This window comes from Cimex lectularius, unplaced genomic scaffold (assembly GCF_000648675.2).
Source record: "Cimex lectularius strain Harlan isolate CLEC.00 unplaced genomic scaffold, Clec_2.1 scaffold14, whole genome shotgun sequence".
NCBI classification, from domain to species: Eukaryota; Metazoa; Arthropoda; class Insecta; order Hemiptera; family Cimicidae; genus Cimex; species Cimex lectularius.
Window position 1 is genome coordinate 3105501 of NW_019392637.1, and position 22234 is coordinate 3127734.

At 34.3% G+C, this 22234-nt stretch overlaps 3 protein-coding genes across 6 annotated transcripts in view; 1 reads left to right on the forward strand and 2 right to left on the reverse strand.

Annotated features, from left to right (window-relative positions):
* LOC106671916 overlaps positions 1-861 on the reverse strand; it is a 31094-nt gene extending 30233 nt beyond the window's left edge. The window contains exon 1 of one of the 3 annotated variants that reach the window (XM_014402890.2): positions 655-861. The gene's annotated coding sequence lies outside the window, so the exon portion shown is untranslated. The remainder of the gene's footprint in view (positions 1-654) is intronic. The other 2 variants (XM_014402892.2, XM_014402891.2) reach the window with 2 other exon arrangements.
* The window catches only part of LOC106671918 (probable basic-leucine zipper transcription factor Q), a 105670-nt gene that overhangs the window by 29863 nt on the left and 53573 nt on the right, over positions 1-22234 (forward strand). Inside the window, exon 1 of one of the 2 annotated variants that reach the window (XM_014402894.2) lies at positions 10772-10845. The exons of the other annotated variant lie outside the window; for it this stretch is intronic. The gene's annotated coding sequence lies outside the window, so the exon portion shown is untranslated. Of the gene's footprint in view, positions 1-10771; positions 10846-22234 lie in introns of those variants that run through there. 2 annotated transcript variants of the gene reach the window in all.
* On the reverse strand, positions 4587-10894 carry LOC106671919 (quinone oxidoreductase-like protein 2). Its single transcript, XM_014402898.2, has 7 exons — positions 10653-10894; positions 6095-6319; positions 5854-6042; positions 5209-5390; positions 4987-5136; positions 4779-4929; positions 4587-4699 (listed from the first exon to the last, which is right to left on the reverse strand). The coding sequence occupies exons 1-7, from the start codon at positions 10803-10805 to the stop codon at positions 4694-4696; spliced, it is 1056 nt and encodes a 351-aa protein (XP_014258384.1). The 5' UTR covers positions 10806-10894; the 3' UTR covers positions 4587-4693.

A 22234-nucleotide genomic window follows, 5' to 3' on the forward strand; every position in this document is an offset into this window, starting at 1 on the left:
CGTTATAGCGAAGGTTATAATTTTATTACTAAGTGCTGTTAAAAGAACGGTTTACTTTTAAGGTACTATTAAGTACTAGTGGTCGTCAAATCGTTAGAACACTAATATTAATACTTCCCCGACTTGTGAAAGACATACAGATTGTGTATCGTGATAGTCAAAACAAAATTGACCATTAAGTCCAGCTCAACGTTTTGTAAATGATAGTGTGTATTAATTACTGTTGGTTGTACCGCAAATTGTTTTAATTTCTATTAAGTACCAGGTTATTTTGAAAAATGTTTTAGTTAGGTATTCAATTATTGTATAAATGGCTGTACATTTTAAGTTCCTGATTTGTATATAGGCAACTGCTTCAGAACGGTCTTTGTTCTCAAAGCGCATGTTACATAAGACGGTCAAAGTTCGAGTTCTTTTAAGTACCGGTTTGATTAAAAAATATACGAGTTAAAAGTAGGGGTATTTAATGGATTAAATGTAAGATCGTTTACATTTAAATCCATTAAGTATCCGCTATTTTGTCGGATGGTTGGGAAACATTTGGTTTCGAATTGAAGTTCCCATCATGGGGAAATTTGTTTGTTTGTTCGCATATTTCCCCTCGATCTGTTTGTGAAGCACTTAGGAACTTAAGAAAACTTTATCGGTACTCACTAAGTTCGCCCCGGTGTTCATTTCCTCCGTGGTGGACCAGTATGTCGCAATGTGAACGTCGATTCTGTTGTCGAACTCACTTTTTGGCCAAACGTATCGTACTCAGTCGCACTCAAAACTGCGAGACACCATACCGCGACCGTGGTTGCCACTCGACTGGCGACTTTCACTCCGACGGCAACTCAGCCCGTCACACATCCCCACCGGTCCACCACTCGGTTCGATGTTCAAAACCCCGTGGAGGCATCCGGCCCGGAGGACCCAAAGAGAATATAAATACTTTTAATCTTAGCCTAATTTTGTGTTCATCAGACCCCGAGGATCAAAAGTGCATCATAAATTTTATGAACGATAACAATTTGTTAATTTGCAGTTTTTCTGAATACTTTTTGTCTTGACACGTGTCTTACCTAGGTTAAAAACAGGAAGGTTATACATAGACAGGTTTTCGAATCTTCGCATTCTAGATACATTGGCAATAAAATTTAAGAAATAATCCAGCTTGGGAGACAAAGTCCATTAAAAGGTAGCATAACCTTCCTAGTAGGTTAGGGATAATGTTATGAGGTTATAAAATACGTAAGAATATAAACGTTTGTCTATTGGTTATTTTATTTATTGGGTCACTCACATAGCATGACTTGAAAAGGTTTTAATCTACGCTTCTGGTAGGTTTTATATTTTAATAATGAGTTTCTTGATTACCTTAATTAGATAGATTGTGTTGTTTTGCTCGCCATTTTATAACCTATTGAGTTGTAGTTGGAGAGAGCCTGTTGGGAGGTTAAGAAGAGGTTGGCTTTTGTTGACGTACTTTCTTAGTTACCTTACCATATAGGTTTTATCGTGATAACCGGGTTAGATTATTACTTAAGCAATCCTGTGATATTTACATTTGGTCCTCCGAGCTGGACTGTTTTACAATGAAAATAATAGGCTCTTTTATTTAAGTCAATTATGCATCGAAGGTGCAATCTTTCCCTGATATATCCGGCCCGGAAGACCAATGTTTTTAAAACTTTATTTTGTGTGTTATAGTAAGGTGGAAGGATAGTTGGCAAATTAGGAAAATTTAGTCGTATTCGATGTGTTGTTTCACAAAGACCCATGATGTTCTTCAGCCAAGAAATCCCAGGTCAATTTTATATAAATTTTTTTACATTTAATATCCGGCCCGGAGGACCAAATTGTTTTTTCCCTTTCTTACAGGGGCGCTCCCAGTCTTGCATCATCTTCAAAAATATTCTCCCGTTGAATTTGTTTGTTTAGAATATGGATTGCAACTTTCTGTGGTATTCTGCATGCCTCCCAAAAATTAAAACTAACGTGCTTATTTAAAAGCTGAATATTTTCAACATAAGTTGTAAATCATGGTTAAGGTTAGTATTGTTTCATTGGCCTGCTTATGGACTTACACTTTCGACTGGAACAGTCAGTTTCGTTTTTAAATCGAAACGTCTAGGATCAAGGGTCAGTGTGGCATTGGGCGAGGCCGTCCTCGGCCCCAGAGGCTTTCTCAGTCCTTAACCTTTTACCAGGTGGAAGTTCTGGTTTTGAGCCTACGCCCCGATTCGAAAAAATCGGTTTCGAAAGCGGAGTTTACAAACTTAAATTTAAATTATAAACTATTTGTTGCAAGCACTATGACAAGACATGATCAGTTATAGTGTTTGCAACACCCTGTACAACTTTTTCTCCCCCAACAAAATCCTTTTAGTTAAAAAAAAATCTTCACCTATTAATTCGCAATCGTTCTATTTGAATTAAGCCGTCCCAATAAGTGGATTTAGTCTATTTCAAGGTAAAATAAAAGGGAGGCGAGTTGGTATGGCCAATCCCGAGTCTTGTTACTGTAATTAACAAGGGGTGTGCTGGTTTAGATGAATTTCCTTTAAAAAAAAATAAAAAAAAGCACAATGAAATCGTACGAGCTTACGTTCAAATTATTCCGTTAATATCGCGTATGGCCTATTCTCTTTCTTTTTACCCCCTCAAAAATTGATTCATTAGGATCAATTCGATCTTGCCTTGTCAATTCACAAACTGAAATATTGTGACCCAGGATAACAATTTAAAAAAATTCTCATGCTTGATCATTCTTGCAATTCAATCATGAATGATCATACTGAATCAAACATTAAATAAAACAAAATGTAAAACATGCATAATGAGACAATTTTTTAAAATTATCCATATCAAGCTTTATTCATTTCTATTCCCGGGGTGTGACATATCCTCAGATGCGGAAAATATTTTTAAAAATTCGGAAGAAACTAGTGGCTGAAGTTTGTCAGATGTGCCTCCATGATTTTCACCGGTCCGAACCGAACCCGCCAGATAAGAAGCCATCATGATCTTGTAATATGATGAGTGTGATGATCATCCTTTGATTATAAAAAATCGTGAACGATCGTACTGCGTTGAGACGATTATTTAATTATCCAATTATTACTATTAATTTATCTTTTTGTTTTAAGTGGCTGGGCCTTTCGAAAATATGAGATTTGTGTGGCCTATTCTTAAGTTGAACGCTGACAATTTAAAAAAAAAAGTGGGTCAAATTTGATAGGGGTGCCCTGTTTTTCTCCGTTATGTAGAAACCCGCCAGATAAGAAGCCATCATGATCGTGTAATATTTTCAGAATGATCATTCTATGATTGGGAAAACCCATAAATGATCATGCGTTGAGACGATTTAATTGTTCATTCAATACGTTTTTGCCTGTTTTGTATAAAATGGCTTGGCATTTGTAAAGTAAGTTATATTTGTGTGGCCTATACTGGAACAGGAAAATTTCTAAAAAAGGATAAAAGACGGAAGAGTATTCAAAATTTGACAGGAGACCTCCGCAGTTATCACTGGTTACGATAAGATAGATCAATCCATCAACATTTTGTACTATGACCATTCTATGATTGGAAAAATCAAGAATGATCATACTGCGTTACCTTTTTGTAAAAGTGGCTTGGCAATTTGAAATTTGTGTGTCATATACTTCTGGCAAAATTTGACAGGGGCCTCCTGTACACCGTCGAACTGTTTATGGCTTCATGACCGTGAATGCAAAAAAAAGGGTAATTTAAATCATTGGATAACCGTATGGTTTAAATTACCCTTTCTATAAAGGTAATTAAAGTGTTTTCATATTAAACGTATCTTCACAGTTAACTTTTTCCTAATAGTTTCGCAAAATTTAAAACTGATGAAATAATAATAATTTGTGTGTGTGTGCGGTTTTTGCGTTGAAAAGAAACAAACAATTATTGGAATTAATTTTGGATCCAATCCAAGTCTCTAAATATCAGAATGCGTTTAAAAATGTGTGGGTCTTAGAATGAACCCTTGGGATACACCCGATTTCATGAAGATCTGTAGTGGGTGTTAATCACAAATAATAGCACTGATTATCACTGATTATAATAACCGCCAAGAAAATTGAGGATGTCCTGTTACCGGTTAAAGGTGTGGCCCTGATGTAAATGTGATTTCTGATATATTATTGATGATAGTACAAGTGTTCAAAGTTCTGACGGTTTAATATGTTGTCTTTGTATGTACCCTTGAGATAGATAGTAGTCTAAAATGTGGAGTCAGTAGGATTATTGTTAAAAAATGTACCGTCCGTAGACTGATCCTTGGGATGCAAGTCCTTAGTCAGGATGAAGTTTGGGGTAGATTGGGATGATTTGAAACAAATCCAGGCACCTTTAGGATATGTCTGAGGGCATCCTCGGTCCTAGAAAGTACAGGTCTTAGGATGTACCCTTGTGATACACGTTAGTCAGGAACTAGCAGGGCATATTGAAGCTATGGCCAGGTATCGCTAGTAACTGCCTGGGGGCATTAATAGTTCTAAAAATGAAAGGTCCTAAGATGACCCTTGTATACTTTCTTCAGGATGAGGGTGTGTTGGTCTAGTTGGTTTGCGAAATAAAAAAAACTGCTTATATTTTACTTTAAAAAACAAAACATGAATGTACATAAAACTGGCTAAAATTCTTCCATTTTTTGGCGGTGTTCTTTGGTGATGTAGAGCAACTAGGCCTGAAAGAATGTGAAAGGTTATTTTTTATTTTATTTATTTATTTATTTTTTTTTTTTTTGGAGGGGGGGGGCTTTTTACGTTTTTCATGGCGAGTATAATCTTGCCGATCGGCTGTTTAGTTTTAAACATCTCGATTGCTTCGTTGACCTGCTCGAGCGGGAAGGTTGCCGCGATGGTCGGCTGCGCTAAACCCTGGTCGTGCATGTCGAGGACGTCAGTCACGGCTTGCCTTCAATTTGAAAATATTTAATTAACGGATTAATTAATTAATATTGACGACGCTGACCTGTAGATATCGAAGGCGTGCTTCCTATAGCTTGTAAGGGAGGCGCCGCTCAAGTTGAAAGGAGGCAGGGCGAGCAGGTGCGAGATCTTCACCAACGGCAAGTCCTGTAACGTGTAGCCGGCTATGATCACGCTGCCTTCGTACGCTATGCTTAAAAATAATAATAATAATTAAAAATTTAAAAAAAAAATGGGAATTTATGTTTATGGTTTTTATGGGTACCATTTGAGGCAGGTTTTGAGGACGTCACCGCCGAGTGTGTCATATATGACGTCGACACCTTTATCCTTGGTCAGCTTGTTGACGGCATTGACCATCTCCTGCGGGTCGTAGGACATGGACGTCCAAGCTCCACGGTCCCGGAGGAGCTGTGTATCCATCTCGTTCATGCACACTGCTATAACCTTGGACAATGATTGACTGATTATACACGGGAAAAATTTAAAATACTAAATACTAAGAGTATTGGCTGTCTGATTACAATAAGAACGACTTGGAAGAACGCTGGTACTGCGACTAATAATTAAAAAAAAAAAAAAACCAACGCTCTTTGTTCAATCTCTTGAGCAGTACCAAAAAGGCACCTAGCTGATAAACACCAGATTATTCCGTTTTATCTCGTTTATTTTTCACCAAAAAACAAAAAGTTCATAAAAGCTTTGTACCTCTTAAAAAGTATACATGCTTTTAAAATTTTGCCTAGTTGTTAATTTAACAAAAACTCAGGATATTTTTTAAATTTAAGTGTGCAGTCTTACACGGCGAGACAAAGCGGACCGTTTTTTTTTGTTTGTTTGTTTGGTCAAAACCCATGTTCTGACTCCACCTTTTAATATGGGTTGTACCTATGGTTTTATGAGTGAGTACCTTGGTTTTGTAGACGCTGGCCGCTAACTCGAGCTGAGCGAACCCGTGTCCGGGAGCTAGGGTGACCAGTACTGTCTTCTTTTCCGAAAGGTGTCCTCTGTAGACCAACCCGATGATGGCGGTGCCGAATGCGTCCGCAATGGCCGCGCCCTTCTCGAAGTCCAAGTTGGACGGGAGAAGCCAGACGTCCTGCAATATAAACATCTAAATCCGGCACAATTTCGATTATTTTTCTGTTTACGTTTTCATCTGCGACGCATTCGGTCGAGAAGCCTCCCAGGGTGTCCTTGCTGAGGGCGACGACCCGGTCTCCTTCGCGTACAGTCTTGCAGTCCTTCGCTTCCTTCACGACCCCGCTCACCTCGTAGCCCGGCACGATCGGCAGCTTGAACTTGCCCGGGTTGCTCCCCTGACTTAGGAGGAAGTCGGACGCGTTCAAAGAACAATTGTGCACGTCAATCTTGACCTAGACAAAACCGAAAAAAAAATTCACCTCACTTTCCCGACCTTAACCATACAGCTCAGTTATTATACATGATGATCAAGGCATATGACACGCCAAGGTGATACCTTTCGATAAACCATTACGAATTTTTTCAACATAATTTACAAATAAGGTACGAATACAGCATAATCAGATGAAAATGAAAGAAGCGAAAGTTCCTCAATAGTTTTTTTTGTCTTTATAAAGAAACATTTGACGTCAATATGTTTAAAAGCTAAAAAATGTGGAAAAGAGGCTTACTTTTGGTTAAAGTTGCCTGTTTTAAGTCTCCGGTTGATTACCAAGGTTGAAATTGTACATAAACAATTGTTTTCATGACAATAATCCTCAGTATTTGCTAAAACCAGTTTTTTTGGGGTAATTCGGCTTTTGAAGTAAAAAAAATAATACAAAAGTCTGGACAGTTCTTTTTCGATGATGTTCAATTTTTAAACTTCAAAAAATCTGAGGAAAACATGTTTTTGCTTGATTGTTTAAACTTAAAAAGCCCCATTTTTTGTATTTACAGGTCACCCAGCGTAATTTTGTTAGGAAAATAAGCTTGAATCTACCAAAAGTCTGGATATTATTTGGTAAAATTGTTCTTGGTAGTTTTAATTCATTTGATGTGAGGAAAAGAGGATTTTTGCTATGTTGTTTAGGCTTAGAGAGGCTTTTTGTCTTATTGTTATGTCGTAAAATCGCCTATTGAAGGTTCTTGTAAGATTGCCAAGGTTGGAATTGAAGGGAAAAGTGCTTTACCGACCGAAAGGCTAGAAAACATGGTCCTTTACCGATAATTTTTTATTTTTTATTTTTATATATATCCCTATTAGATTGGCAAAGTTGAAATTGTTAGAGAATGGAGATTTTACGTACCAAAAAACCTGTATATAATTAGGTAAATCAGTTTTTTGCAGAAGATAATCGGATTCTAAATGCTGAAAACTGAGGCAAAGAGTCGTCTTGTACACGTTTTGAGTTTAATTTGTTTCTTGTTGTTACATTGCCGAGGTTGAAATTGTTACGAAAAGAGGAAAATCTACCAATAGGCTGAATATTGTTAGGTAAAATTCTTTTTTATACGATGTTTGTTTCTAAAAGCTAGAAAAGTTAAAATCGCGTTTAAGATAAAAGGCTTTGATTTATAAAAAGTCTGGATATTAATTGAGTATGCCATCTTCCATATTTTATTATTATTTTATTTATGATTTTATAAGCTAAAGGAAAACAGGTTTTTTTAAATATTGATTTTGCTCTAGTTAAGCTGACATTTGCTTATTTTTGGTCCCCAGAAGATTGCCAACGTTAGAATTTGTTAGGAAAAGAGACTTGTATCTACCACAAACTTTAGTAGCTAAAATCGTGTTGTGATGATAGATAATAAATACCTTTACAAAGGCCAAATTCAGAAAGAATAGGGTTTTTTCTCGTTTTAAGGCCATACGACTATTTTTGGGCTCTTGTTTAATTTTCACATTGAAATTGTTAGGCAAGGAGGTTTTCAGTTATTTATAGCATGGTTATTTAGTAAAAGTGTTGTTTTTAGATCAAATTGGCTTTCCATTCGCTTTCTTTCGAGGAAAAAGGGACATTTTGTTTTGGTATTTTGAGTTATTGGTTCTTTTGGGCTGTTAGATTGGCAAGGCGAAAATTTTGAAAAGGAATTTTTCAGCTGTTAAAACCCTTAATATTATTAGGGAAAATTGTCCTTTTCAGGAATTGTCATGTTTTTAGGGTTGTTTTTAAATGTTAAATGTTTTTAAAATTGCCTATTTGTGGTCTTTGACCGTTGACAAAGGTTCGTGTTTTTTCTCGACGAACTCCATTGTTTAAAGCAACAAACGGGAGGAAAAGAGGTGTTTTGTTTGTTTTTTAAATTTGATATTTTAAATTTTAATTGGTTCTTTTGGGCTGTTTTGCCAATTTAAGAAAATAAATTTTTCTCTGCTAAAACCCCTTAATATCATTAGGTAAAATTGTCTCTTTCAGGAGATATTCGGGTTCTAAATGCTACAAATTGAGGCAGAGGCAATTTGTGGTGTTTTTAGGGTCAAATAGCCTATTTTTGGTTTTTGACTGTGAGAAGTGATTTTTTTCTCTCGATGGACTCGATTATTTAAAGCTACAAAACGTGATGGAAAGAGGTGTTTTTTTGTAATTTGATATTTTGTGTTTTAATTTTGTGCTGTTAGATTGCCAAGGCTGAAATTGTTCGGAAAAGAAACTTTAATTGACAAAAGTCAAATAATTGGTAAAATATTTCTTTTTTTAATATTGACTTTTTTGATGAAAAAGTGAGGAAACTGAAATTTTGTCATATTTTCCTTTAAAATTAATTATTTTTGGTGTCTGTTTGATATTCGCACAGAAACTGCTTTGAAAAGAGGCATTCATCCTGCCAACAACCTGGATGTTATTAGGCAAATTTGAAAAGATGCTTTTTGCCTTGATTTTTCCCCTGTTAATTTCACTACATTTGCTCTTTCAGAGATGATAAGCATGACAGTGTTTTGAAAAAAGTCCTTATACCTGACCGTTATTGGCTATAACTGTACATTTTTTACCATATTTGCTTCTAAAGCTAACACAGCAAATAATTATAAGCTTTTCATCATTAAAAGTCCATATATTAAGAATAAAAATTGTCTTCTTTTTTTTGCAAACATAAAAGAAGAGTATAAAAGAAGAGGCTTTTTTTTATCCATGAAAGCCATTCGTGGATCCTTACATCTAGGACCTTCTAGGCTGGTATGATTAGCTTCCAAATGACTAGGGAATAAGAAGAATGGATTCTATCCTTGAAATTTGTCCATTTTAGATTGATGTAAACATCCCAAAGGGAAAAATTTGTAAAGAAATTGTCTTTCATAGAGCTTGAATTAAAGTGGTACGAGGCATTAGTCACAGAGAGCGCTATGTGCCCTCCTCAGTGGTGGATTTTTTTTTTAAAATACATCTTTTATAAATTTCTTCCTTTATTAAAGATGAATTTTAACTATTCGGTCCACCATTCAACTCAGACCTAAGGGCGTTAAAATTGTTGAAAATCTTATCAGATAAAAGAAACGCATAAGGATCTAGGCAAGCCTGTTAGCAAAACTTTGGACAATATCCAAAATTCAACTGGAAATTTTTTTTTTCAATACACTTCCAATTTGGCATTAGAGCATAATAAAATAAAAATAAAGCACATTTGGATAGTTTTCAAAATGACTTCGTTGAAACGTTAAAAGAACTCGCCTTATATATAAGCCCTGGAATTTAGTGGTGTGTGGACAATCCAAATACAATAAATCTTAAAACGCAATACCATCAACAAAAAATTAATTCTTAACTATTTCAAATGAGACGAATTTCAGATTCCATGGAGTCCATTTTTAATTAAATGCATACTCGTTAAATAAAGAGCATAATTTTTCTCAGAATTCAAGAATTTTCAAATATTTTATTTTAATATTTTAGACACACAGTGACAAAAGAGATATCGTTTGTAACAGTTCAACTATTAAAAAAAAGATCCTCTTCCTGAATGATTTTTAAAAATTGACCCCCCCCCATAAAGTGTGGTCTTATGGTGGAAGTTTTGCTTACACAGAGAGCTTTGTACTAAACCCGCTGCCCCTATAATTTAAATAACTAATAATTGCAGTAACTGATCCAAAAAAGTAATTTTATTTAATTAGAATTCACTTCGGTTCGAAGAGATCTACATTGATCCGAAATGCAATTCGCAAAGAAGTTGGTAGCGAAATCGGGCCTGCCAACTCATATCAACGTTTAACCGGAAGCGAAATCATCAGGCTTACCACAATAACGTCTGCGATAAGTCGTGTACAGGTCCACCAACATAAAAATCACTCAAAGGATCATTTTTCTTTTATTCTTGAAGAAGCAAAATAATCAGGTCTACTTACCAATTAGGGTCAAAATAAGGCCTAACAACATATAAGTCAGGCCTCCTAACACAACTTTGCTTTGGTGCAAAGCCAACAATACAACCGTGAAGAACAAAAAACTCAAAACACAATATTTAAATTATAGTTAAAAAAAAACAGGGAATGGTGTACCAACGTGATATTGGGCAGAATCAATTCCAAAGCTCAAACAAATTGTTAAAAATTATTTATATTTACGCAAATTTGATCTGGAATAAAAATTGCTGCCATCATTAATGTAAGGTTCCATGGTATGAAGAAAATTTGTGAAAGATCCCGTTTGATTAAATCGGTTTTCGTAATTAATTAAATAATTAATATATTAATTGTCGTTTTGTTAATATATTAATTTAGTTTTGTCGATAGGTGCGGCTTACCTGCCCTGGTCCGATTTTGGCCGTATTGACGTTCTCCAGGTCGAGCGGCTGGCCGATCTTTTCCAGACGGGCTGCGAGGACGGCGGCACCCCTTTTTACACCGGTGTGGCCTATCCTTCGACTAAACAGGGCCAATCCTCGCCGAAAGGACATCTCGGCCGAAAAAAAGGCTAAAGAGGAAGAAATAATACAAGTAAGGCTATAAGGCGTGACTCGTGAGCCGGTTGAAACGATTGATCGCGGTAGGTTGCACAGGGTCGGCTGTCTCATAGTGACGTCACGAGCCGGGAGTGAAAAGACGGGTGATACGCACAATAAAATAAATTATTTACAGTAAATTACACTAATAATTTTTAAGAGTTGATTTTTTAAATCAAATTAATAAAATAGTTGCTTCACTTGAGTCCTTAGGGTAAAAATAGGGCTTACCAACCTAAAAACTCATCAATCAGCCTACTAGCATGGACGAGATGAGAAAACAGACCAACTTATCAATCAGGTTTGCCTTGGTGCAAAATACAACTGCTATTATCAAGTCGGGTAAAAAAAAAAAAAAAAGCCATACCATCAACTAAAAACTACTTTGCTACCGAAACATCTGGCCTACCTGCCAACTCTACTTGGTGCAAAACGGACAAGCCTTAGCAGTAAGTCCATTTTTTTCCAACTTGTGTACGAAGCATTTTTTTAACCTCTACCTTCTTTTATGAACAAAGCCAAAAAAATCCAAGTTATTTGTATAGTTTTTTTAAAGAAAGATTTCTCTTTTATTTCACGGTCAGCTTAGAAATAAATTATCTATTTGAAGAAAATATCCAAAATCCAGAATAAGCGGATTTTTCAGTTATGTATCGATAGGCCAAAAAATTGTAATGATTTCAACTGTGGTGAAAAATCATCCGCATTTTGATAGTGTTTTTTCTATTGATATCTAAACTAGATAAAATAAAATAATTAATCTAAGAAACAAACAAGGTCGTCTCCTGCAATTCATCGTTACTTTTATTTTGTGACGTCACTTTAGACCCATGGAATGACAAGACGTCACATCAAAGGAAACTTATTAACTTAATCTTTTTTTTTATTTATTTTTTTTTTATATATTTTTTATTTATTGAAACCGACGATACAAGCAGCCGAGTTAGTACTTAAAATTGTAAAATTGACGTTAATGAAAAAATAGATGAACTTAAATATCAAAGAAACGTAACAAAATGGTCTCCTGGAGTTTCAGTCCACAATTATTCCGCATTCGTTACATGATAATGAATCTTAGACCGATTGCAACCATTGGATGACGTGACGTCACTAATAAGGGGACTGTTAAATTGAGACAGTATTTCAAACTGACATCCAGTGAGCCCAGCGAGTAGTTGAGCTTATAATAATGACTTTTCATAAAAAAATAAATAAATAAAATGAACAATTGGCCAATAAAATTGAAGTTGCCTAGTGGAGTTTAATTTCATCATAATTCCCATGTTGTGACGTCTCAAGAAGTCTCGACCAATCCGATACATGTTCTATCAAGACGTCACAAAAAGGGAACAAATAAAATTTAATAATATCAAATAGTTCAATTTTTATTGAAACAGTTTTTAAATTATGAAATTTCGGATTTTCAATGTTTAACGTTGGATATTAATTTCGATCTTTGTAAGCCACCTAATTGAGTTTATTCCATAAGTTAGGCGTTTAAAAAAAAAGGAAACATCTGTAGAAAATAAAACCCATTTTGACTTTGGTATTTTATCTGTTTGGCTTTCCAAACCAACATTTTCAGCCCCGGCAACGCTGCAGAATCAGCGATAGTTTACACTTCTTTGTAGGTTTTCAAGACGGATGGATGGTTTTAAAAAAAATGTTATTCACAGTACGCCCTGAGAGATGACTTTCCTCCTAGGGCGTCCTGTGCCCACTTATAAATTAATGTATCAATTTTATTCAAAATGGAATTTTTTTGACGATTATCCCTGATCAAAAGTCGATTTGGCATTGTTTTTTTAATCGAAGAAAAATAACAATCTTCCGGTCGTTCACGGATTTTTCTTGTGGCGATACGTATTTTTGCAGAAGTGTTAACAACAGATCCGGTTCCCGTTGTGCAAGTTATTCTGCGTTTATTAGGGTTGTAATATATATATATTTTTTTTTTTGGTCCATTTTGCAACCCGTTCCGACCATTGTTACAAGACTCCAGGTCGGAAAAATAACCCAATTAAAAACACACAAAAAAGCGCGTTAATTATCACAGGGCGTTTATGCGTCGGTCCGACTTGTGAAACTACTCAAGTGGCGTAACGCAGCCGACCTGGGAAAAAAAGGAACGGGATCGACGCCGTTTCTTTCCCGTCACACACAGAAGAAATTTAATTTTGTTAAATTTAAATTCTCTTGCGCGGAAAAGGCTAATTATTCAAAAAAAAATTTGCCATTTTTTATATTTTTAGCCTTTTCCTAGCAATCAATCACTAAATTCATCCCCTGATTTTTGGTTAGATAGTCCTTTAGATTATATTTCCACCAAGGAGAAAAGGACAAAAAAAACCAATTTTATTTCATCAATGAACTAAAAATTTCGCTAAAGATTCTCACAATAACAGATAGTGGTCTTCTGGCAACAGTTTTGTTTAGTTGATTTGAATCACCCTTTAAGTAAAAATGGCGAATATTGCCTCTAAGAAATTAAAAACCTAGAGAATTTGGTGGGTGCAGCCTATTTTAGCCTTTATTAAACACTCTTTCCCACAAAAATAACCCATTTAAAGTCTGTTTCTCATCTCGAGAGAGAATTTGAATTATATTTTTTTAAACAGAAAAGCCGAAAATTTGCCACATAATAATGCCAATAATTTTTTCTTCAGGCCTCTTCGAGAATGAACTGAAATCTATTGGTAAAAAATCAAAATTTCACCCGTTCTTCTCAATGTATTTACTTAAATAATCATCTTCTCGTCTTGTATTTCTCTGGATTATGTTACTCATAAGAAAAGCCCAAAATCCGCTGGAAGGAAGGAAAATAGTCCAAGCTTTCAATGAACTACAATTTAATCGTAATTTTCATCGTCTCACCACAGGCTTTTTCACCTGTTAATCGCACAAAATAATCTTCTGGCAGCCCTAGTTTTGATTAGACTTGTTTAGAATTGTTTTGGACTGTGTTTCTTCTAAACCGAAAATGCCACAATTTTTTGGTTGCAGCCTATTTTAGCCTTTTTTCTCTTTCACATAAAAATATTCACTTTAAAGTCTTTTTTTAAAATATATTTTAAGCAAAGAAGGCTAAAATCTGCTGGAATATACCGAAAAACGAGAATGAAGTAATATGTGTTGGCCCACTTCGAATTTTTCTCTGATCTCGGGTTTTATGTATTCTTTAAACAGAAAACGGCTAAAATTTACTGCAAAAAAAATCACCAGACATCCTCTTTGAGAATGTACTTCTATTGGTAGAAAGTCCAGATTTCACCTGTCCTTCGAGGTTTATTTACCTAAACAATCAGCTTCTTGACTTGTATTTGTGAGGATTTCATTAATTATTTTCCTCATAAGCAGAAAAACCCAAAATCCGCTGGAAAAAATAAAAACTTTTAGGATTTCGAGAATGAACTGAAATTTAATACACATTCAGTGTTTTACCATTTTTTCACCTATGAATCTCTCAAAATAATCTTCTGGCAGCCCTCGTTTTGATTAGATTCTTTGGACTGACTGTTTTCAAACCGAAAAAGCCAATTTCTTAAGGAAGAAATTAAAAATACAGACACTTTCGACAGTTGTTTGCGGTCGATTTTAGCCTCTTTTTTTTCAAATTTCACACAAATATAACCACCTAAAAGCCATTTTTTAATTGATAGATTCTGTAGATTATCTTTCGTTAAAACTAAAATCTGCTGTAATAATGCCGGACATTTTCATCGATGAAAATGAACAATTGTTTATTTGAATTTTCTTCTTGATTTATTTGAAAAAATAAATATTTCCCAGCTATATAATAGTCTTTTGGATTAAGTGGGTTATTTTTCTTGGAGGCAGAAAATGGCAAAATCTGCTCGAAGAAATATAACATCTGCAGGCAGAATGAACTAGAATTTTTTTTTTAACCTTTTCTCATCTTTCGATGCTTGAAAATCATCTTCTGGAAGCCTTAGTTTTGTTTAGTTGAATTATCACCCACCCCTTAAAGTAAAAACTGGCCAACATTGGCTCTAACAGATTAAAAATCCAGAGAATTTTTTGAATCGTGTAATTTGTTGGATGCAGCGTGTTTATTCAACTCTCTTTCACTCAATTTAAAGAGCTTTGTTTCTTATCTTGATAGATATTTGAATTATATTAAAAAAAAAGAAGAGAAAATGCTAAAATTTGCTGCAGTATTTTTTTTTCTCCAGGCCTCTTCGAGAATGAACTGAATCTGTTGGTAAAAAATCGAAATTTAACTTGTTCTTGCCGACTTATTTCCCAAAATACTTATTTTCTTGGCTTGTTTTCCTGTCCATTTGTTGGTTTATTTTTCTTTTGAACCGAAAAATGCCATAATCAGCTGAAAAGAATAAAATATTTCCAGGATTTCGACAATCAACTAAAATCATTTGGTAGAAAATCCACACTTCGCCAATTCCGTTACTTGATTGTTTTTCTTTTAAACAGCAGAAAAGGCCAGAAAGATTTCGAGAATGAACTATCTATTGTAGAAAGTCCACATTTCACCTGTTTTTCTCGTTTTATTTTTCTCAATAATCAGTTTTTGTGTGAATTTATATATCTATAATATAATCTTTCTTTTATGACCAAACCGGCCAGTTTTCCTTCGACAAAACCTAATTTCAAGATTTTCCTAAATGGACTAAAAAATTAGTTGGAAGATGTCGAAAAAATGCGTTTGTAAATAACCCCAAAAAATTCCACATCAGCCTTCTTTTGTGGACAGATTCTGTGGATTGACTTTCTTTTATACAGAAAAAAAGGAAAGCTAACGGAAGAAATTTAACATTTCATATAATGGGCTAAGATTCGGACTCAGTGGCCGGTTTTTAGCCTTTTTCTCTGTTAATGAACCCATGAAAATAATCCCAGTTTCTCCAGATTTTTGTTGAAACGTCTTTCTTGCAAGCAGGAAAGGCATATATATTCCTGAATAAATAAAAATATATCAGGTTTTCTAGAGTGAACTAAGATCCATTTGTAGAACTACTTGTCTACAATTCACGATTTATTTTACGAGAAAAACATTTTCCATCCCTCTTTCTTTGTGGATTCAGTAGATTTATTTTTTTAACAATAAAAGTCAATAACGCCTTGGTGAAAATAAAAAATTACCAGGTTTAATAATTAATAAATTAAAAATTTAACTGGCAATTGACTTTTTCTCAGTTGATACGCATACAAAATAATCAATCCCCTGCTGCCTTGTTTTTGGATAGTTTTGTCGGATTATTTTACAAAAGTTGAAAAGTCAAATTTACCTTTAAGAAACCCGATTGTTTTATTATTTCCAGGAATGAATTCAAATTTTATATTCATCGTTGGGTTTTTCCCTTTTTCTCAAAATCGTCCAAAATGATCCTCTGGCAGCCCTCGTTTTGATTAGTTTCGTTGGAATGGTTTTTGCTTTTAAGTTAAAAAAAAGGTCCAAAGTAGGAAAAAATGGATGATATGAAGTTTTGATAATGTATTAAAATTTTGGCGGATGAGACCAATTTTTCTTTTTTCACCTCTACCATTGAAAAAACAATGACCCAAGACCGATTTTATCTTATATTTAGTACATTTTCTCTTTATTCGATCAACAAGATCAAATTCTGTTTCAATAAAGAAAAATTCTCGAGCTTTAGGGAATGAACTAAAATTAGTTGACAGAACGTCCACATTTCACCCAGTTCTTCTAGATTTATTAATTTAAGATTGATGTCAATTTCTTGGCTTTTTTGTGTGGATTTGTTGGATTGGGTTTCCTTTTGGTAGAAAAGACCAAAATGCACTGGAAGGATTAAAAAATTTCCAGGCTTTTGTGAATGAACTAAAATCTATCGGTTGAAAGTACACATTTTACCTGTCCATCCCGATTTGTATCTTTCTTTATTATTATTTTTTTGAAAATTTCTTGGCTCGTTTTTTGGACAGATTGGTCAGTATACAGAAGCTAAAAAATTCTCCGGAAGGAATCTAAATGGTTTAGTGAATGAAGTAAAAAATAGGATGCAATCGGATTTTAGCCTTTTCTCAGATCTCCTTCGACAGAGAGCCGGTTGGTTTATTTTTGGACAAATTTCTTTTGATCAGCTTCCCTTTAGGCAGAAAAGGCTGAAATCCGGTTAAAAAACGAAAAATTTCCAGGCTTCGGGGAATGAACTAAAATGTACTGAAGGAACGTTCACGATTGGTGTTTTTCTCGGTTTATATCAATAAATAATCGTCTTGGCTTTGTTTTCGGACAGATTCGTTGGGCCTTATTGTTTTTTTATCAGAAAAGGCCAAAACCCGCTTGAAGGGAACAAAAAACCCAAAGTTTGGTGGATGAACTAAATTTTTTCCAGTGTTTAACACTTTAAACAAGAAAATCCTTGCAAATAATATGTAATAATAAATTTGGAGATTTTTTAAAGTTTTTTGTTTGTACTGATTTTGCACAAATGAGAAGCAAATTTTATAAAAACATTTAAATCCTTTTGAGTTTTTGGGCAATCGTCCTTCATAGTCTCTCATTATTGGGTTCTCTAGTGTTTAGATTTGTAGACGGAAGTTTTTTATATATATTAAACATTCACCTTTGTCGGTCTGAATTTTAAGAAAAAATATTCAAAAGTCCTAACCCCCCGAATTAATTTTGACATTTTTGCAATCAGACGTTTTCCCATCCTCTCTATCTATTTGAGGAGATGATCCCCTCGGATAAACGGCGATATCCTGTACGGATTTGAAATGCCAAGGGCGGCCCGGATGAAAAAACAAAAACTTTTTTCTTCTAAAATTATCCACATTATAGTTGGAAATCCGCTGTTAAAATATGAATCACGCGAGGCTAAGCACTTTCTAATGTTGTAGGCCCCGAGGGAGGGCTTTTCGCATATTCCAGCGTAAATCGTAACTCGACTCTTCTCCGAGTTTTTGTTTTTTCCCTTCCGCTCTCTTGAATACACAATGGATTTTCCCCTTTGCGAGCTGTTTTTCTCTTTTTTCTACAATATTTCAAAGGCAATAAACGATTGGTCCTTCCTGTTAAAATTTTACGCCCTGAAAACGTTACAATTTTGTCGATTTGTTTTATAATCCTTGTTTGCACCCTGGGCGGAGTACATTTCGAACTGAAGTTTCCCAAAGAAAAGCCAGTTCCATTGAGAAGAATCAGCATATATACTGAAATAGATAGAAACTGGTTACAGAAGTTTTTAGGTTGCTTCTGAATGACATCTTAAACATAGTTCCTTTCCAAATGGATTAACCGAATGGTGGTGCTGGATGTTGGTTTCCAGATCATGCCTCAATAAGGGCCATCAGACCCAGTATAATAAGCATATATGCTGAAATAGCTTGTAAACTGATTGTAGAAGTGTTTTTGGTCGTTATGGAATGGTTTTCTGAAGCATGTAGTTCCCTGCTAAATGGATTTAACTTTATGGTGCTGGATGTTTGTTTCCTGATTATTCCTCAATAAAGATCCAGCATAATCAGCACATGGTGAAATAGCCTGGGAACTGATTTTGATGACCTTTGAAAATTTATATAACTTTTCAACCTATGTATTTATTCTACTATCCAGTACAAAAGATAATTAACTAAAAAAGCCTGTTTTTTTAAAAAATACAAGCCCAACGGTGGCCTTAACTTCCCAGGGTTCATATGAGTAGAACATCGTCAATCCTTGTGTGCCTTGTTTTGTCGGACGCTTCCTGATTCCTGTGGCCTGAATGATGTGCGAGATTCATCAGTTACGACATGTCACTTTCTAAATATTCAAAAGACCCGTGGGACTTGGTGAGGAAGGTCGAAAAAAAGGCCCCCGTCCAAATCGACGAGGTATGATCTCATCCGGCCTTTTATAGAAAAAACATTACAGTTATGCCATTTCGAATAGGAAGAACCAAGCCGATTATTTATTAATTTTTCCTTCTCTTTTAATAGCCTGTTTAATTATAAATGAGCAAAAAAGAAAAAAACAAAAAGATTGGATATCGCTTACAGTCTTCTTTTTTTTTTTAACTACAGCGCGTCTTATCGGAACCGAGCCAACGTGACTTGCGCACCATAGGCTAAATTTTCTCTTTAGAAATGATAATCAATTTTTTTAAATAGCATTATTTTTTCCGATCATATACCTACAACATAATGGAAGATTTCTGGCCTCAAATCATCCAAAAGTTGCGTATTCTAATTGGCCCTGATGGAATTCCTGCGGTATTTTGTGTTATCTGGAAGGCAGTGGTGCGCGCACACGAAGAACTGGTCAAAATTTCTCACCGTAATAAAATATTAAATAAAAAATAATAAAAATTACCAGTTTTGACTTGTGATTTTTATTTGCCGAATTCAAGAAATTTCATAGAATCTCTGGTATTGGTCGAGTTCATTTATTAGCTTTTGACCACCCGTGCCATTGAATGTTCTAAATAAAAATACTAAGGATCTAGTAGGCTGTGTATTTTTTGGGTCATTTACGATCAGAATTTTTTCTATACTTGACATATATTTAGAAAAACCTTCATTCAGTTTCTAACCTAACTCGATTTGTGTAAAAGTTTTTTGTTTTTATACTGACGATCTTCCAGGCAGTGGATTTTTCTCTTTCTTTAAACTACGTTTGACAACCAAATTTGATGGATATTATTGGATCTCCTCAATTAGTTCATTTGGGAACCTTTTTCCTCATTTTCCTCCAAAACTGGGGTGAATAAATTTTATATAATATTGACGATCTATGAGGCCACCGGCTTTTTTGGCCTAGTTTGATGATCAAATTTGAAATTTTCTCGGATTGAACTCACTATTAGTCCATTTGGGAAAGCATTTACTCAATTTCCACCCAAACTGGGTTGAGTAAACGTTTTTTAATACTGACGATTTATTATGAGGCAGTGGAGATCGTATTTAAAAAAATGACCTAGTTTGACGACCAAAATTTGAGTGATTTTCTTTGGTTCAGCTTTATTAGTTGATTTTGAAAACTTTTTAAATCAATTTTATATTCTATAAAAAATATATATTATATTATTTAATTATATTTTAATCAATTCCAACTCAAGCTGTGGATTTATTTTTTATTTTTCAAAGTTTGGCACGATCAAATTTGATGAATTTTGTTGGATTTCCTACTTTACATTAGAATTTTTAAATAATGTTGACGATCTCAGAGGCAGTGGGTTGTATTTCTTTTGTATAGTTTGACGACCATATTTGTTAAACTGAATTCATTTGGGAAAACATTTACTCAATTTCCACTCAAACTTGATTGAGTAGACGTTTTTTATGACCAAGCAATTATTTCATTTGCATATATTATTATTTTTTTAAATTGTAAATGATATTTTTCGCTAATTTTGACGATCAAATTTGATCAATTTAGTTGAATATTAGTTTATTAGGAAACGATTTACCTTTATTTCCACCTTTTCTTCGGTTTCCCCCGAAACCGGGCTGAACACAGACGTACAATTAATTATTGATTAATACAATTAATCTATGAGGCAGTTTCAATTTTTTGGTGAACCTTGACGACCAAAATTTGATGGATTTTCCTGTGTTCAGCTTTTTATTAGTTCATTTGGGAAAACGTTTACTCAGTTTCTACCCAGCCTTGGTTCAGTAAACGTTCAATATTGAATTTGATTGATAAGGCCGTGGATTAGTTTTCTTTTCTTTTCGCCAAGATGGACGACGAAATTTGATGAATTTGAATAACAGAAAAAAATTGTTGCCTCTCTCAGATTAGTTCATTCGGAAACCTCCTAAATTTCCACCAAAACTGGCTTGAATATTTTTTTACAATAACCATCTATGTGGTTGTGGATTTTTAGTTTGACGCCCAAAATTTGATTGATTTTTTTTCCGGATTGAGCGTCATTAGTTCATTTGTAAAAAACATATACTCAATTTGATATATACTCCATTCAATATACTCCATTCAAATTGAGTAAATGTTTTTTAATACTGACGATCTACCAGACAGTGGATTTTTTGTCAATGTTTGACGACCAAAATTGGATAGATTTCTTTAAAAAAATTTCAGCAAACTGCGTTGGATTTAACTTAAATATTGTATCTCAAATCAATAAGGCAGTGGATTTTTAATAATTCTGTATATTTTATATATTTATTTTTTGTGTTTAATTGATCGATGAAATTTGATAATATTTAGTGGATTAAGCTTGATTAGTTCATTTGGGAACGTTAGTTTTTCCTGATTAAACCAGGATTATACGCCTGGATATTTTTTCCTCAGCGAAGCGAAGACATATTTTCTGATATAGAAGGCCGTGATGAGAAAAGCTCCTAAAAGGACTTTTTCTGATCACGGTGGCTGTAGTAAATTTTGTAAATTTTCTCTTGCTACATTTTGTTTTTAGTATGGTAATAACATTTTCAAGTCATTCTAGGTAAGAAGTATTTTCTGATCTAGCTATATTTTGTGCCTCTTTCAAGCCAAATTTAGTGGACAAATTTTATAAATGATCCAAAGACAATGAAGATATATTTGTGAAAGAGTTACGACATCAGGTCTTAGCATTTTAAATTTAAAATGCAGAGGATATTGGTCCAGAACGGCTGGTCATTTTTTTTTCAACCGTTTTTGACCAATTTCAGTGGACATATTTTGCAACAAATAAATGAAAATTAATTATATATTGACATATTTTTATTGAGTTTCTGGGCTGCATTAGGCAGTGGTTATTTTTGCTCTAGAAAGGCGTGGCCATTTTTCGAACCGTTTCTAGCCAAATTTAGTGAACAAATTTTATATCTAAGCGAAGCGTTCCTAGCCTAATTTTTAATCACGTCTTCGCTGTTACGATTTAAAAGGCAGTGGGGAATTTTTCACTTCTGGATGGCTTAGGGTATTTTATAAAAATAAATAAATAAATATTGTTTATTGTTGGTTAAATGTCGAATAAATCCAACAATTTATAACAAAAAACAAAAACAAATATAACTGGCTGATTTGTCACTTTTTATGATTTTAATAATCTAATCGCTGCCCAATCCTTTTAGCCAAAACTTTCACTTTTTTCAGGCAATTTCCAGCCTTTTAGTACATCATGCAAAAATTTGTGGCCCAAGTTGCGTATTTCACTTCGTCTTGTTTTAAATATAACATATATAATGGCGCAAGTTATACTTGTGTATGTTAATTCTTCTGGTTTTCAATATGCTTGGAAGAGTAGGATAATGTAATGAAACAGACTTAATGGACTTAAGATGGATAATGGGTGGTCATTTCACTTATCAAAATCTGCATCAAGTTTCTTGCCTGAATCAGAAGAAACCTATCTCGGCATTGTGACTTTGTGTGCTGGGTTGATATTTTGATAGATACAGCTGATTTTGAGCCCAGTTTGGAGTGATCTTAATTCTCATCGAAATCTTTTGTC

Excerpts from the sequence above, each read along its gene's own strand:
- LOC106671919 (XM_014402898.2), bottom strand. The coding sequence starts at position 10,805 with ATGTCCTTTCGGCGAGGATTGGCCCTGTTTAGTCGAAGGATAGGCCAC. Across the intron at positions 5,391-5,853 it reads CCAGCGTCTACAAAACCAAG|GTTATAGCAGTGTGCATGAA; the intron begins GTACTCACTCAT and ends TCATTGTCCAAG. Across the intron at positions 4,930-4,986 it reads CACGCCTTCGATATCTACAG|GCAAGCCGTGACTGACGTCC; the intron begins GTCAGCGTCGTC and ends TTCAAATTGAAG.